This window comes from Pelophylax lessonae, assembly GCF_965119305.1.
Source record: "Pelophylax lessonae genome assembly, chromosome: 8".
NCBI classification, from domain to species: Eukaryota; Metazoa; Chordata; class Amphibia; order Anura; family Ranidae; genus Pelophylax; species Pelophylax lessonae.
In genome coordinates, this window is record NC_138775.1 from 286,642,661 (window position 1) to 286,660,561 (window position 17,901).

At 43.9% G+C, this 17,901-nt stretch overlaps 1 protein-coding gene across 1 annotated transcript in view; it reads left to right on the forward strand.

The window, feature by feature from the left end:
* FYB2 (FYN binding protein 2) overlaps positions 1 to 17,901 on the forward strand; it is a gene marked incomplete at its 3' end in the record, with an annotated part of 130,337 nt that overhangs the window by 39,316 nt on the left and 73,120 nt on the right. Inside the window, exons 4-5 of the mRNA XM_082266372.1 lie at positions 10,821 to 10,854; positions 17,698 to 17,801. Coding sequence (XP_082122498.1) covers positions 10,821 to 10,854; positions 17,698 to 17,801 — 138 coding nt within the window. The remainder of the gene's footprint in view (positions 1 to 10,820; positions 10,855 to 17,697; positions 17,802 to 17,901) is intronic.

Sequence of the window (17,901 nt, forward strand, 5' to 3'; positions counted from 1 at the left end):
AGTGCTATATATATGCACTGTTACTGTAAAAATACACTGGTAGTGAAGGGGTTAACTTTATTTGGGAGGGAGGGGCTGTGTGTGTCCCTAGGGGCGTGCTTACTACTGTGATTGGCTGTGGCTTGAGCTGTAAGGACACTGATCAACGGATCTACATAGTAGATCCGTGTGATCAGTGTCTTTACACCGAGGAGAATGACAGGTGGCTTGTTTACACAAGCCGCCTGACTTTCTCTCTCTCCCCCGCCGATCGCCGAGTGACCGGCGGACATCGGGTCCGCCAGTCACACGCGCGGGGGGGGGTCCGTGACCGCGCTGGAGCGGGAGCGCGCCTCCGCGCGCGCTCGCTCCCCAGACCCTCCCAGGCTAGTGACGTTAATTAACGTCACTCTGCCTGGCAGGGGCTGACCGCCGCAGTAAATCTACTTGCGGCGGTCGGCAAGCGGTTAATTATGAAGAGCGTCTGCAATCGCTTGATTTATTCTCCCTGGAGAAGAGACGCCTGAGAGGGGACATGATAGCAATTTATAAATACCTCAATGGTGATCTCAGCTTAGAAAAAAAGCTATTCAGTCGCAAGGATTGCATGAGGACTCGAGGGCATACAATGCGATTAGAGGAGAAGCGTTTTAACCTCAGGCAACGTGGGGGGTTCTTTACTGTTAGGGCTACAAGATTGTGGAATTCTCTACCACAAGAGGTGGTTTCTGCGGGAAGTATGGTGGCTTTCAAAAGACTCTTAGACTTACATCTCAAGGATCAGAACATTCAGGGGTATGAGAGATGATTACAGCCACACACACCTACACAGGTTGGACTGGATGGACTATTGTCTTTATTCAACATCAACTACTATGTAACTATGATGGGTGGATGTCAGCCTGGAGGAGTGGGTATTACTAGCAGTACTAGGACAAGGGTCCTCCACCACCCAGGGCAAGGATGCAGAATTGCGCCCCCCTCCCCCACTATTTAATATATGCCGTAGAATGGGTGTACAGCCCTGCTCCATTTATTTTTTTTGTCCCTTTGCTTCACTGTACCCAGGGCAACTTGCCCTCCTGCCCACCCCTTGTCCCAGCCCTGATTACTAGGCAGCATTCACTTGCATGCAGACCACTCTAGGCAATGCCCACATCATGTGATATTGAGCCTCCATGATTGAAAGAACTGAAATCCAATAAATGAAAGGGGTGAGCCAGGGGCAGTTAAGCTGGAGAGGAAAGGGTTAGATGATGCTGGATGTCCATCAGCAAGGAAATGAGGCGGGGCTCTATCTGACTTGCTGCAGCTTCTAATGCACATTGTGAGAAGCTCACAGTGTGCAGTGAAATCGGTTAGCAATTTTGGAACAGAAGAGGACACTTCCGAGCTCTTTGGAAATCAGTCGGGAACAGGACGTCGCCTACACCGGCTTGTACCAGAAAGAAATTAAATGGTTCTGTGAAGTGCTTTTGGCAGAACATACCCCCACCCCCACCCTTCCCACTGGGGACATGGAATCTGATTATCTCAATAAATAGAAGACAAACACAGCTTTGTGTCCTGCCCACCGTTCGGACAGCAATGTTGTGACTGTAAACTCAGCACTGCGATATCCACACAACGCCAGGATTGTCGCTCCCTGCGTTCATCCATGAAGACGTTTTATCTGGGAAAGTGATGGCTGCAATGTGCTCCCCATCCTGCGGGGGGCGTGTTGGATCATTGGGATGGTTTCATTCCTTTTTCCCATCAGGTGTCATTATGCTTTAACCTATTGCCGACCACCCACCGTAGTATTCCTACGGCAGGGTTGCTCGGCTGTGTAAAATCGTGTAGTACTATGTGATTTCGTGCACAAGGTCCCGGCGGCGCACACGTGCCGCCGGAGCCACGCTCCCGCTGTGTTTAAACACAGCGGGAGGAGCGGCGTCGATCGCCGCCAGCCTCCCGCAATCGTCAGAGAAACTGACAGAAGACCCGTCTGCTTATGTAAACAAAGCAGGCGGATCTACTGTCAGACAGGCAGGGAGAGATCAGGAGTTTCAGCCAAGCTACAACCCCGATCTCTCCATGCCTGTCAGAGCCCCCCCCCCCCCCCCCCCACAGTCAGCAAGCATATTTATGCATACATCAACCCCTTTTGATCACCCCCAATGTTAACCCCTTCCCTGCCAATGCCATTATTACAGTAACAGTGCATATGTATAGCACTAATTACTGTAGTAATGTCACTGGTACCCCCAAAAGTGTCAAATGTCAGTTAGGGGTCCGATCTGTCCGCCGCAATGTTGCAGTCCTGCTAAAAATGCTGATCGCCGCCATTACTAATAAAAAAAAAAAATTATTAAAAATTCCAAAAATCTATCCTGTAGTTTAACGCTATAACTTTTGTGCAAACTAATTAAAATACGCTTTTTGGGATTTTTTTTTTACCAAAAATATGTAGAAGAATACAAATTGGCCTCAACTGATAAAAAAATTAGATTTTTGACATTTTTTTTATTGGGAATGTTTTATAGCAGAAAGTAAAAAATACGGCGCTGAAGTGGTTAATGTAATATAAAATAAATGCAGCGCCCAAATATGAAAGTGGATAAATCCCACTAAAATTCATAACGCGTGTACGAAAAGTAATAAAATATCCATCCAAATGAAAATCATAATTTAATATAAAATTTAAATGGGAAACAACAACATTGTAAAAGCACTCTCAAATGAAAAATAATTTAAATTCATCACTATAAAAATAAATCCGCATACCACAAAGTACAAAGATGCAAATTCATCAATAGGCATATATCAACATTGTGTGTAATGCGATTAGGTGCGGAGAAAAAAGGGTCCTACGTCATTATGGTGCATATGTGATGCAATTTGACCCGTACAAAATATTTGGCTCAAATCACATCGCACAGACATCACATGTGATGTGCACAGGAATGCGCAGACTTGTATAAAGTACTTGAAATTTCTACTTGAGTAAAAGTACAAGTGCTCAATCAAAAAGTGACTTGAGTAGAAGTGGAAGTGCTCGCATAAAAAGTTACTTAAGTGGAAGTACTAAAGTATTCAACATTTTTTTTACTTAGGTATTGCAAGTAGTTTTTTTTTAAAAATTGCTACTTAAGTACTAAAAGTAAAAAGTACCAGTAGTTTTGAAAAAAAAATTCTACTCAAGTACTGAAAGTAAAAGTACAAGTACTGTGTTATGTAGTTATTAAAGAAAGAAGTCAAAAGTTTGAACATCATATTGTTTTTTATTATTTCAAATGCAGCTTTTATTTATACATACAGTAGCATTTATTTTCGTATGCGCTGATAATACACATGTTTTGAGCTTCTTGAAACCTGCCATCTACTGTTCTGGCAGTGGTAATTTTTATAATTGTAACGAGTAACTATGCAGCACAAAAAAAAATATCGGAGTAGAAGTATCGAAATCATCGAAAAAATGTAGTGAAGTAAGGAGAAAAAAATTCTACTCTAGGAAAGTACAGATACCGCATTTCGGTACTTAAAGCGGAGTTCCAGCCATTTACTCACCTGTCCAACGGTCCAGCGATGCGGCAGCCTCGATCCTCTCCCTCGGCGCCGGCATCACTGCTGTGGGCACCCGGCTGTTAGTTTGCGGCTTCACAGCCGGGTACCCACTGCGCATGCGCGAGTGGCGCTGCGCGCCGTGATTGGGCGGCAATCTTCTGGGACCTCTGACGTGTCCCAGAAGATTGCAGGGAGGGAGGGGGAGAGGAGAACTTCCGCTCAGGGCGCCGCGGCGCTCCGAGCGGAAGTGGGAGCGGGTACCTGTCAAAACTAGGTACCCGCTCCCCCCCCCCCCCCCCCCGAAAAATGACATGCCAAATGTGGCATGTCGGGGGGTCAGGACTCCCTAAAGCGGAAGTTCCACTTTTGGGTGGAACTCCGCTTTAAGTACAATACTTAAGTAGTTCTACTTCGTTACTATACATCTCTGGGAATGCGGTGCGTTTTTGGTGATAATCACATGCGGTGTTCAGCATGCACCAGTGTGTTCCATCAACGACACCTCCAAACACAACCCAGGCTTAAAGTGGAGTTCCGGGCACGAAAACTTTCTTTCAGTGAACATACCCCCGGGACAGTCATGGCTAGCACATTCCACAATGGCTAGCCTCTGATCTGTCCCGGTTCGCACTTACCTACAAGAAGAAATACTTACCTTGAAAATGTCTTCTCCAGCGTTACCATCTCTGTTGTGGGCAGCTGAAGCCGGCGCGATCCTCTTCTGCGGTCCTCTTCCGCGTCTTCTTCTCCCAGAATGCGCCTGCACCGGCCCCTCTCGTCACATCCGGAGCGGCGCCCCAGAAGTGACGAGCGCATTGATTCCTGGGAGCGATGACATTCATCTCCCAGGAATCATCGCAAGACAGGAAGTGACGGCGGAGCCGCGGCACAGAGGGAGGAAGTAGAGAATAGGTGAGTATTTCCAATCTACAATTACAAGGTGAGTGAAAAAAAAAAATGCCTAACTATCCCATTCCTTTTCAGGTGAAGGAGACCAAGCGGATGGGCACAAAAAAAAAAGGTCGATTTTTGTGCCCGGAACACCGCTTTAACCACTTGCCGACCGCCGCACGACTATCTACGGCGGCGGTCAGCCCCTCACAGGCAAAGTGACGTAGGGCTACGTCACTAGCTTGTGAGGGTCTAGGGAGCGAGCGCGTGCCGCCGGAGGCGCGTTCCCGCGTGGTCACGGACCCCTCCGCGCGTGTGAACGGCGGACCCGATGTCCGCCGGCCACTCTGCGATCGGCGGGGGAGAGGGAGAAAGTCAGGCAGCTTGTGTAAACAAGCTGCCTGTCATTCTCCCCTCTGTATGAGAGATGATTATATGGATCTACTATGTAGATCCGTTGATCACTCTGCATACAGCTGAAGCCACAGCCAATCACAGTTAGAATCACGCCCCTAGGGACACACACAGCCCCTCCCTCTCAAATAAAGTTAACCCCTTCACTACCAGTGTATTTTTACAGTAACAGTGCATATATATATAGCACTGAATACTGTAGAAGTGTCACTGGTAACCCCAAAAGTGTCAAAAATGTCAGTCAAGGGTCCGATCTGTCCGCCGCAATGTCGCAGTACCGCAAAAAAAATCGCAGATCGCCGCCATTACGCATTAAAAAAAAAACAACAAAAATGACAAAAATCTTTCCCTTAGTTAGTAAACGCAATAACTTTTGCGCAAACCAATCAAAATACGCTTTTTGCGATTTTTTTTTTACCAAACATAGGTAGCATAAAACAAATTGGCTGAAAATGTTAAAAAATTTTGATTTTTACATTTTTTTTGGGGGGAATTTCATATAAAAAAAAGGGAAAAATATTGCTATTTTTGCAAAATTTACGCTCTTTTTTTGTTTATAGCGCGTGATCAAAAAATCGCACAGGTGATCAAATACTGCCAAAAGAAAGCTCTGTTTGTGGGAAAAAAAGGACGCCAAATTCGTTTTGGTACAGCGTCGCACGACCGCGCAATTGTCCGTTAAAGTCACGCAGTGCCGAATCGCAAAATACCCCCTGGTCTTTTAGCAGCCAAATCCTCCGGGGCTTAAGTGGTTAAAAAAAGCAATGGAATAAAAAGCATCAAAAAACGTCAGTTAGCAGCGTTGTTTTTTTTGGTGTTTATCAGCATTTTTTGATGTTAGAGCATTTTTACCGCTGTAAAACGCCACTCAAAACCCACCAGTTTTCAGGTTTTTTTTTTCTCCAGCCAGAAAACGCCCCTGACAAAAAACTGCTGATAACAGCCTGTGTGTGTATGGAGACATAGGAGAACATGCTGGGGAGTTTATTGGCTGCAGAAAAAAACGTCGAACGCCAAAAACAGCCGCTGTAAAAATGTCCTGTGTGCATGAGGCCTTAGGCTCCATGTACACGGGACGCTGGAAATGGCCGTTTAGGAGCAGTTGGGCGTTTTTTTCAGAAGCCCCTGAACACATCTACATTTTATCTTATCTGTCCATGTACACCAGGTCGTTTACAGTCATTTGCAGGCAGTTGCGTTCAGGGACTGTTTTTAGAACGCAATTATTTGCGTTCGAACGTGTGTTTCCCAGCGTTTCAAATGCACAAACGCGTCCGAACGCGATGACCCGCGTTTAGCGTTCGCGTTTTTCCATTTTAAAGGGGAATAATTTTTTTGACCTCTAGGAACGCTTCTAAACGCAAACGCCCGCAAACGCTGCTAAACGCGGGTACAAACGTGACCGAACGGACGTTTCAAACGTCCTAAAAATTCCAGCATTCAAAGGGACTTTTAACAACGTCCCGTGTACATGGAGCCTTATAGTTATCAGTTTTACATTTATTTGCTAAAAGAAAAAAATCCTGAGCCCTTCAACCACTTGCTGACCGCCGCACGACTATTTACTGCGGCGGTCAGCCGCTCCTGGGCAAAGCGACGTAGACCTACGTCGCTCGCCCAGGAGCCTGTAGGGGGCGAGCGTGCGCCCCGCCGGAGGCGCGCTACCGCCCCCCGCTCGTTCACTGACCTCTCCGCACGCTTGAACTCCAATGTCCGCCTGCCACTCGCGATCTTCCACAGGAGAGGGAGAAGGACGGACGGCTGATGTAAACACAGCCGCCTGTCGTTCTCCCTGATGCAAGTACAGAGTCTATGCGTTCCTGCTATGTAGGATCGTTTTGTCTCTGTGGTTACATCACAAGCCACGTCCCCCCCCCCCCCCCCACAGTTAGAATCACGACCCTAGGGATACATTTAACCCACTGATCGCCAATAAAGTTAACCCCTTCCCGGCCAGTGTCATTTTTTTACAGTAACAGTGCATATTTATAGCACTGTTTACCTCCCATGTATTTGCATTCTAGAACAGGAAATTAGGGGAAATTTACCAACAGACCAGAAAGGGGATTCAGTAAATCTTACAGTCAGTTTCTTTTCTGGACATTATTTGCTGTTTCATTGTTAAAAGTAATTCTGCCCTTCAGAGAAGTGCTGAGTGTTTAGTATGTCAGGTATGTCACATTTCTTGCTCAGCTTGTAACAACAGAAGGCGGAGCTTTTCTAAAGATAAAAAAAAACACAAAAAAAAAAACCAAAAACAAAAAAAAAAACAACTTTCGCCGTATGTGGTCTTCGGTCGGGAATTTATTCAAAATTCTTGTACGGCACACTTTATCGGAGATGGGTCAGGAGAGCGCTGCATTGTATTTTGCTCTCCGCATACTCCCCTTTTGTCTGGTGACACCTTTAAAAACATAGAACCACTTTCTGTTTAGGTGACATGATAAACTGTAGAGACTTTTAACCACTTCAATACCGGACACTTTTACCCCCTTCCTGCCCAGACCAATTTTCAGCTTTCAGTGCTGTCACACTTTGAATGACAATTGTGTGGTTATGCAACACTGTACCCAAAATACATTTTTTTTTTTTTTTTTAATCCTCCCCCCAAATAGAGCTTTCTTTTGGTGGTATTTGATCAAGTGTTTGTTTTTTGTTTTTGCTAAACCAATTAAAAAAGACCAACATTTTTGAAAAAGTTTCTGTTGTAAAGAATTACATGTTTTCCTTCACTGACGGGCACTGATGGGGCTGCACTGAGTGGCACTGATGAGGAGGCACTGATGGGCATGGATGAGGAGTGCCCCCCTCCTGAACCATACCAGGTCACATGCCCTCAACATGAAAGGGGAGGGGGTGGGTGCTTTTGAGCAGAGGGGGCATTACCCAACCCACTCAAAAGCCCCTTTTCTCCATGTGGATGGGGACAAGGGGTTCTTCCCGACAACCCTGGGCTGTGGTGACCATACCAGGCCCCATGCCCTCAACATGGAAGGTGGTGCTTTTGAGCAGAGGGGGCATTGCCCAACCCTCCCCACTCAAACCAAAAGCCTCTTATCTCCATGTTGATGGGGAAAAAGGGGCTCTTCCCGACAACCCTAGGCTGTGGTTGTTGGGGTCTGTAGGCAGGGGGCTTATCAGAATCTGGAAGCCCCCTTTAACCAAGGGGCCCACCCTCCCTCGCCCTATGTGAATGGATATTTTGTACATAGTACCCCTACCCATTCACCAAAAAAAGTGTCAACGTAATAACCACAAGAAACAGTTTTTGACAAGTCCTTTATTAAAAATTAGTGTCCACTTAGGTAAATCCATCGTCAAACCCAAAAAGTAGAAAAAAAAAAAAAAATGATCTCGCCACCTGGGAGGCCTCCCGCCGTATGCCTTTGGCATTTACTATATAGGCAAGGGGCGGGGCCACCCGGCTACGTCACCCAGTGGCACCACTCCTTCTGACGTCACTGGTTATATAATTAACTCAAAACAACCTGATGCTGGGGTCTCCTGCTATAATATGTTTGTTAAGGTGTCTTTCTCTCATGGTATAATTCCCCATTGCGTGCCTCCTAGGTGTGAATTCCCATTGGTAATTGAGTCTCCTATTGTGTCTGTCTGTCTGCTAGTATTGTGTCCACCTTACCTCGTTACCAAACTATTATGGGATGTCATATATTAATTAGCTTGCTTTTTGTTAGCTGTTCATAAGATGTACTGTACAGACAGAATATCTTGTGGGAGAAGCCTAGACATAGGGTAAGTAGTAGCTAATCCAGCCTAATATTCAGAGGCCATCAACCCAATATATTTATATAAAAAAAATGGGGCAAATAGAAGGAAGACGGGTGTTCAAGGATGTTCTCTTAACCACTTGCTGACCGCCCACTGCATATATACCGTAAAGGTACGGTGGTTCGCAAGAGCGCTCCTGGGTGCGCGTGTGCGCTGCTGGAGGCGCACGCCCACCCCCATTAGGCAGCAGGGATGCCAGCGGCCATGATTGCCCCCGGGCACCCGCGATCGTTACCTACTGAGAGAGGACGACGGTCAGCTGTTGTAAACACAGCATACCGTTTTTTTTCTCTGGAATGAACACAGAGCGCCTGTGATCTTCCTATTAGGATTACAGGTCTCTGTGTTGATTCCACAAGTCCCTCCCCCATACAGTTAGAAAACACACCCTAGGCTCACACTTAACCCTTTGATCACCACTGTGTTAACCCCTACCTGCCAGTGTCATTTGTACAGTAATAGTGCATATTTTTAGCACTTATTACTCTAGTAATGTCACTGGTCCCCCAGCAAAAGTGTCAAAAATGTGAGGTAGGGGTCTGATCTGTCTGCCGCAGTGTCGCAGTCCTGCTAAAAATCGCAGAGTGCCGCCATTACTATTAAAAAATAAATAAATGACATACATCTTTCCCCTAGTTTGTAGACGCGATATCTTTTGTGCAAACCAATCAAAATACACTTTTTGGGAATTTTTTTATACATAATTTTTAATACAAATTGTCCTAAAATTATGAAAAATTTAATTTTTTAAAAAAAATTGGGGAATGTTATATAGCAGAATGTGAAAATATTGTGTTTTTTTTTTTTTTGTTTTATAGCACAATAAGTAAAAATCGCACAGGTAATCAAATACCATCAAAAGAAAGCTCTACTTATGGGGAAAAAAAGGACATCAATTTTATTTGGGTACAGCATCGCACAAACGCGCATTTGTCCGTTACAATAACGCAGTCCTGAATCGCAAAAAAATGCCCAGTAATTAAGATAAATCCTTCCAGTCCAGAAGTGGGTAATATATCTAATTCAACAATCCACATACATGATCTAAAAGATTTATCTCTTTATTACAAAACATTACAATTGAAACACACACACTTGGGAATATAGTTCCACCATGTAACATATAAAAGCAATGAGGTAATGGTCAGACGGATAGAAGAATGTCCTACGCTTTTTGTGGTCACAGCCGCTTCTTCAGGGCTTCAAAATCTCTTCATCTGCCAAGGTGCCTAGTATCAACAATTAAATAGACATAAAAGGTCAATACATCTTTTATACATAAATCATACATATAAGGAATAACCCCCCTATTCCTATGAGATAAGGAAGACAAATAAAAAAATAAAAATAAAAAATAATAATATATATATATATATATATATATATATATATATATATATATATATATATATATATAAAAATAAAATCAGAAAAATTAAAAAATTAATGACATACCTATAGGGTTCATTGTGTCAGTTTAGGTTATGGGGAGGCAGAATATGGAAACCAGGGACACAGGTGATAACCGATACAGATGGAATAAACCCTGAGGAAGTGGCTGTGACCACGAAACACGTAGGTGATTTTTCTATCCATCTGACCGTTGCCTCATTTAATTTTATATGTTACATGGTGGAATTAGATTTCACAGTGTGTGTGTGTGTGTGTGTGTGTTTTTTAATCTAATGGTTTTGTAATAAAGAGATAAATCTTTTAGATCATGTATGTTATCTGTTGAATTCAATGTATTAAGAGGCCATCCTTGAACACCCGTCTTCCTTCTATTTGCCCCGTTTTTCATTAGATGTACTGACATTACTGTTTACAGTTTGCATTGTTTAGGATAATGCGATCAAGCTCTTACCTGATTTTGTGTTATATATTTTGTGTGAATTTACAATAAAGTCAGCTTCAGTTTGCACCTACGTTAGTGTTTGTGTTGTCTAGTTCTTGGGTGCAATGCTCAGCTATAATTCCTGGTCCCAGAGTGGAGGAAGCTGTCTCTTGACAGAGGCACCCAGGCTGGGTGCCAGGCGATCCGTCACAGGGCCCAATACAGACATGAGCTCTGCTGTGATTTTTTTTGTTATAAATGGGCCCCTTATGTAAAATATTTTATTTTTTTCCTGTAGATTCTCTCAAAATGTTTACAGAGGTTTTGGTTTGTCTGTATAACCTACATACTTTTTTTCTTCTAGCAGTGTCTGAGACGGAATATGAGCTCCCTGCCTCCAGGTAAAGTATGTGGAATATCGGGTATATAATAAAACAAACCACCTCCTGTCATGTCCCTATTTATCATCCTAACTGCCCTCTACACATGGAAGGATTTAAAGAACTTTTAATGTTTGTTTTTTATTTTTTTTTAATAAGATGTTCAACTTACCTGGTGCGCCTGGCTCTTCCTCTCCTCTGAGTGCCCCCATAGCTAGCCACTTCCTAGGGGGACACCCACATGTGCTTGATCCTGAGCTGCGCTTTGTGTGTCCTTTGACGCGCAGCTCGGCTTAGCCCTCCCCCTGTCCTTACTGGCTGTAATTGACAGCAGCAGGAGCGGATGGCCCCCACTGCTCTCATGCACATCGCTAGATCGAGATCAGGCTCAGGTAAGTATTAGGGGGGGGGGGTGGAGAGAGCTATAAACAGGTTTTTATTTCTTTTTTCTTCTTTTTACCTTAACTTCTGGACCGGAAGGATTTTTCCTCTTAATGACCAGGCAATTTTTTTGCCATTCGGCACTGCGTTAAACGGACAATTGCGTGGTCGTGCAACGCTGTACCCAAATAAAATCGAGGTCCTTTTTTTCCCACAAATAGAGCTTTCTTTTGGTGGTATTTGATCACCTGTGCGATTTTAATTTTTTGCACTATAAACAAAGAGCGACAATTCTCAAAAAAAAAAAAAAAAACACTATTTTTCACATTTTGCTATATAACATTTCCCGCAAGGAAAAAAATAAAAAAAAAAAATGTAAAAAATCTAAAATTTTCATCCTTTTAGGCCAATTTGTATTCGGCTACATACTTTTTTGGTAAAAAAATGGCAATAAGCGCATTTTGATTGGTTTGCACAAACGTTATCACGTCTACAAACTAGGGGAAAGATTTATTTTATTTTTATTTTTTAACAGTAATGGCGGCGATCTGCGATTTTTAGCGGGACTGCGACATTGTGGCGGACAGATCCGACCCCTAACTGACATTTTTGACACTTTTGGGGGGACCAGTGACATTAATACAGTAATCAGTGCTAAAAATATGCACTGTTACTGTAATAATGACACTGGTATTGAAGGGGTTAAGGCATACGTTCCCAACTTTTTGAGATGGGAGTGAGGGACATCCACTAGCAAAAGTGTGTAGGCATAGGGCACACCCCCTGCCACGCCCCCTTAAAGGAGAATTGTACAAAAAAAAAAAAAAAGATTGGTTAAACCCACAAGTGCTTTTTTACCACTACTATTACTTTTTATATTGGCTTTTGGAATTTACAGCAATTTAGAAATTAGATGAAAGGTTTATTTCTGGGATACACCTTTAGAAAGATAAATAGTGCATTTTTTTATACAACTATATAGATCAGACCAAAATTAGGGACAAATGGGGAGAAAAGAGGGAATTTGTTTCAAATGAGGGACAGTCCCTCAAAATCAGGGACAGCTGGGAGCTATGGGTTAACCTAAGGGTGATCAAAGGGTTAATTGTGAGCCTAGGGGAGTGTTTTCTAACTGTATGGGGGATGGGCTTGTGAAATGACCATAGAGACCTGTGATCCTACATAGAAGGATCACAGGTACTCTGTGATCATTTCAAAGAGAACGGTCAGCTGCATTTACAACAGCTGACCGTCCTTCTCTCTCAGCAGGGAGCGATCGCGGGTGCCCGGCGGCAATTGTGGCCGCCAGCCCCATGCATCGGCTTCCCCGCTGCCTAGCCGCCCCCCCCCCCCCCCCAGCACCGACGTAGGGCTACATCAATTTGCGCAGGAGAGGCAGCCTGCCTCAGTAAATGTGCGGTGGGCGGTCTTGATGTGGTTAAGGACCCTTTTTACATTGATTCACTTTTGTGAGATTTTGTTGCATTCCCATTGATTTACCATGGAAGGTGTACTTTTGAAAAACTGCACCAAAGATGCAGCATGCAGGATTTTTCAAAACGCAGCGCACCCGCCATGGTAAGTTACATAGGATTTAATGGGGAATCGTTTTCGCACACTTTTGCAACCCTGGAAAATCGCAGCAGTGTAAACGAGACCTATTGCATAGAGTGCATTAACCACTTGCCGACCGCCGCAAGTACATTTACTGCGGCAGTGAGCCCCTCCTGGGCAAATCGACGTAGTACTACGTGGCTCGCCCAGGAGCCTGTAGGGGGCGAGCTCCCGCCCCTGTTTGTTCACGGCCATCCCCGCGCGAGTGACGGCGGCTCCGATATCCGCCGGTCACTCGCGATCTCCCGGTGGAGAGGGAGAAAGGCAGGCGGCTGATGTAAACACAACCGTCTGTCCTTCTCCCTGGTGTAACAGCAGAGATCATACGATCCTGCTATGTAGGATCGTATGTCTCTGTGGTTACATCACAAGCCACGCCCCCCACAGTTAGACGCACGCCCCTAGGGACACGCTGAACCCCTGGATCTCTAATAAAGTTAACCCCTTCCCTGCCAGTGTCATTTTTACAGTAACAGTGCATATTTATAGCACTGATTACTGTAGTAATGTCACTGGTACCCCCAAAAGTGTCAAAGAAAAATGTCAGTCAAGGGTCCGATATGTCCGCCGCAATATCGCAGTCCCGCAAAATAAATTGCAGTTCGCCGCCATTACTAGTTAAAAAAAAAAAAAAACAATAAAAATGACATAAATCTTTCCCTTAGTTAGTAAACGCAATAACTTTTGTGCAAACCAATCAAAATATGCTTATTGCGTTTTTTTTTTTTTTTACCACAAATATGTAGCAGAAAACAAATTGTGCTAAAATGTTAAAAAAAATTTGATTTTTTACATTTTTTTTTGGGGGGGGGGGGGGGGGGAATTTCATATAAAAAAATTTGAAAAATATTATTTTTTCAAAATTGACGCTCTTTTTTTTTTTGTTTATAGCGCAAAAAATAAAAATCGCACAGGTGATCAAATACCACCAAAAGAAAGCTCTGTTTGTGGGGAAAAAAGGACTTAAATTTCATTTGGGTACAGTGTCGCACGACCGCGCAATTGTCTGTTAAATTCACGCAGTGCCGAATCGCAAAATAGGCCCTGGTCTTTTAGCAGCCAAATCCTCCGGGGCTTAAGTGGTTAAGGTAAAAAAAAAAAAAAAAAAAACCTCCTGCCTCTAGAACTACTTAACTGTCTTTAACCTCTTCAGCCCCGGAAGGTTTACCCCCTTCGTGACCAGGCCATTTTTTGTGATGCGGCACTGAATTATTTTAACTGACAATTGCGCGGTCGTGCAACGCTGTACCTAAATAAAATTTGTCTTTTTTTTCCCCACAAATAGAGCTTTTTTTTGGTGGTATTTTATCACCTCTGCGTTTTTTTTTTTTTTTTTTTTTGTGCTATAACCAAAAAAAGCCGACCATTTTGAAAGGCACAATATTTTTTTTACTTTCTGCTATAAAACATATCAAATAAAAAAAATAATTAAAAAAAAAAAAAATGTAAAAAAGCCAAATGTATTCATCACTTTAGGCTAATTTGTATTCTGCTACATATTTTTGGTTAAAAAAAAATTCCAGTAAGCGAATATTAATTGGTTTGCACAAAAGTTATAGCGGCTAAAAACTATGGGATATATTAATGGAATTTTTTTTAAAAAAAATGTTTTAATTATTTTCACTAGTAATGGCAGCGATCAGCAATTTTTAGCAGGACTGCGACATTGTGGTTGGCAAATCTGACACTAGGTGACAATTTTTGGGGACCAGTGACACCGATACAGTGATCAGTACTAAAAATATGCACTGTCACTGTACTAATGACACTGGCTGGGAAGGAGTTAACATCAGGGGGGATCAAAGGGTTAACTGTGTGCCTAGGTTGTGCTTATTCACTGCGGGGGAGATGCACACCGTTGGATCGAATCGGGCTCAGGTAAAAATAAGAGGGGACTGGGGGGCTCCTGCAACACAGAAGGTTTTTGACCTTAATGCTTCGAATTCATTAAAGTTAAAAAAAAAAAAAAAAATACCTGGAGGCTTTAGAGCCACTTTAAAGATGAATTCCAGAAGTTTTAATAACTTTGCAAACTGTACAGGTATACTATGAGCTAAGGTTAGGTTTAGGTTACTGATAGGTTAAGGTGAATGTCGTTTTTTGGCTCCTCTGTAGCCAGTGGAGCAGGATTTGATTACTTCTGGCTGTTTTTAGGTTTTGCTGTCTGCACGTTCGACTGCTGCATTCCAGTAAGTTCTGGAATATAGTGGATTGGGAGAGGCGGACCATGGGCAGAATATTCATGCAGTCCCAGTCAATATGTTCCTAGGGAGTGCTTGCTAACTGTGTGGGGGAGGTGCTTTGACTGGGGGAAGACAGAGATCTGTGTTCCTGCTCAGCAAAAACACAAGATCTCCATCTTCCTTACTAATAGAACGGCAGCCTGCCTTGTTTACATAGGCAGACTGCTGTTCTGCATCTTCTAAGAATGATTGCCGGGTGCTGGCAAACATCAGGTCTAAAAAGACCTGCTGATTGGCTCCCGCTGTGCCCAATCACAGCAGAAGTGGGTCACTGGCGGTGCGCGCGCCCCAGACCCGGTGCACAAAATCACATACCTGCGGGAGGGCCGCCCTGCCGCAGTATATCTGCTTGGGGCGGTCCAGAAGGGGTTAAAGACCAGTTTCTTTGTTGTGTGGCTTTGTTTTAGAGAATAAAATAAATGGAAAGTTGAAGGTTAATCTGCTTACATTTCACCCTACATGGCTCCACTTTCCTTCCTTATCAGCATGCTAATTAATTATTTTTAACCACTTAGGCCCCGGAAGATTTTACCCCCTTCCTGGCCAGGGCCTATTTTGCGATTCGGCACTGCGTGAATTTAACGGACAATTGCGCGGTCGTGCGACGCTGTACCCAAATGAAATTGATGTCCTTTTTTTCCCACAAACAGAGCTTTCTTTTGGTGGTATTTGATCACCTGTGCGATTTTTTGATCACGCGCTATAAACAAAAAAAGAGCGACAATTTTGTAAAAATAACAATATTTTTCACATTTTTTTTATATGAAATCCCCCCCCCCCCCCAAAAAAATGTAAAAATCTAAATTTTCTAACATTTTAGGCCAATTTGTTTTCTGCTACATATGTTTGGTAACAAAAATTGCAAAAAGCGTATTTTGATTGGTTTGCGCAAAAGTTATTGCGTTTACTAACTAAGGGACTAAGATTTTTGTCATTTTTATTTTTTTTTTTTAATGAGTAATGGCGGCGATCTGCGATTTATTTTATTTTTTATTTTTTTTATTTTTTTTTTTTGCGGGACTGCGACATTGCGGCAGACAGATCGGACCCTTGACTGACATTTTTTACACTTTTGGGGGTACCAGTGACCTTACTACAGTAATCAGTGCTATACATATGCACTGTTACTGTAAAAATGACACTGGGAGTGAAGGGGTTAACTTTATTGGAGAGGGAGGGGTTCAGTGTGTCCCTAGGGGCGTGCTTCTAACTGTGTAGGGATGTGGCTGTGTGTGTAACAGCAGAGATCAACGGTCCTACATAGCAGGACCGTGTGATCTGCGCTTTTACACAGGGGAGAATGACAAGCGGTTTTGTTTACATTAGCCGCTTGCCTTTCTCCCTCTCCACCCCACAATCGCGAGTGACCGGCGGACATCGGGTCCGCCGGTCACACGCGCGGGCTGCTTAGGGAACGAGCGGGGATGGGAGCGCGCCTCCAGCGGCGCGCATTTGCCCCCCTATTGGCTCCCAGGCTAGTGACGTACCGGTACGTCACTATGCCTGGGAGGGGCTGACCGCCGCCGTATATAGTCGGGCGGCGGTCGGCAAGTGGTTAAAAAGTTTTGGTTTTTATTACATACTTTTTTTTTTTTTCTAAATGCAGGGATTTTTTTTCAATGGGTCTCTGTGTTTCATTATGCAAAGCAGGCAGATCATGGCTGGTGGGTACATAACTTCCTAAAAGAAAAATACCACAGCACCTTGCCTCAATACTCCTCCCAAGAGACCTCAGCCTGATGCAAGCAGTGGGCTGGCCCTGGGGAGGAGTTATGCAAATATCCAAATTGCCTTGATGGGTGGGTGTCGGTCTGGAGGAGTGTGCGCTCCTCCTTTTTTATGCACTCAAGTAACGGCAACATGTGATGCTGAGCCTCCATGATTGAAAGAACTAAAATCCAATAAATAAAAAGGGCGGAGCCAGGGACAGTGAGGCTGTGGAGTAAAGAACTAGATGCTGCTGGGTGTCTCCCAGCCAGGAAATGATGTGGGGGCTCCATCTGACTTGCTGCTTCTTCTAGGGAACATTGTGAGAAGCTCACAGTGTGCAGTGAAATCAGAGTAAGCTATTTCAGTCCAGGAGAGGAGCTGTTACAACTGTTTAGCTTCATTTAGGGCCCCAGAAGGTAATTAAAAAAAAAATGCCCCGGCATGCAATGCTCGCCTCTCTCTGGCACTGTTCCCCACAATCCATTTTTTTCCATCTCCAAAAGGTTCTTCATCTTTTGGGTTGGAAGAATAAAAATAATGCTTTCCAGAAGACTGAGGACATCCTGTGAGTAAGTGCATGGTGTCATAGACCCGCCCCCGAGGGGCATCCCAGTGGCATTCTGTACTCACATGAAAAACAGAGAATAGCATTGATGTCATTCCACCAGCCTCACTTTCTACATCACTGTGGGCTGCCCATTGCCAGAGTAGAAGTAGAGGCTCCTTTTGCATCACATATTTGACCTGAAGACCTCTGGAAAAGGTGAGTATAGGACATAAATAATGCAGGGGACCTCAGGGGAGGAGCCTGGGGTCGGGCTTAAGACTTCCTTCATTTTGTTTTACATAATGTATTAAAAAGCATTCGCCGTTGTGCGTCTTTAGGTGAACTTTTTCCTTTTGTGTCCTGCTCTAGCTCAACCTTCCAGGGAGAAGACTGCTATGATGATGCCTCAAACCTCCAAGCGAGTGAATCGAGTGTCTATGAAGTAGAGGGGCCACAGGCTGGTAAGTGGCCGGGTAACATTTGCTGTGAAGGTCACCCATAGCGCATCTCCTGTAAGCATACGTCAATCCTGATTCATAAAGCTACAGCAGCACTTAAGGTGTGCTAAATAGA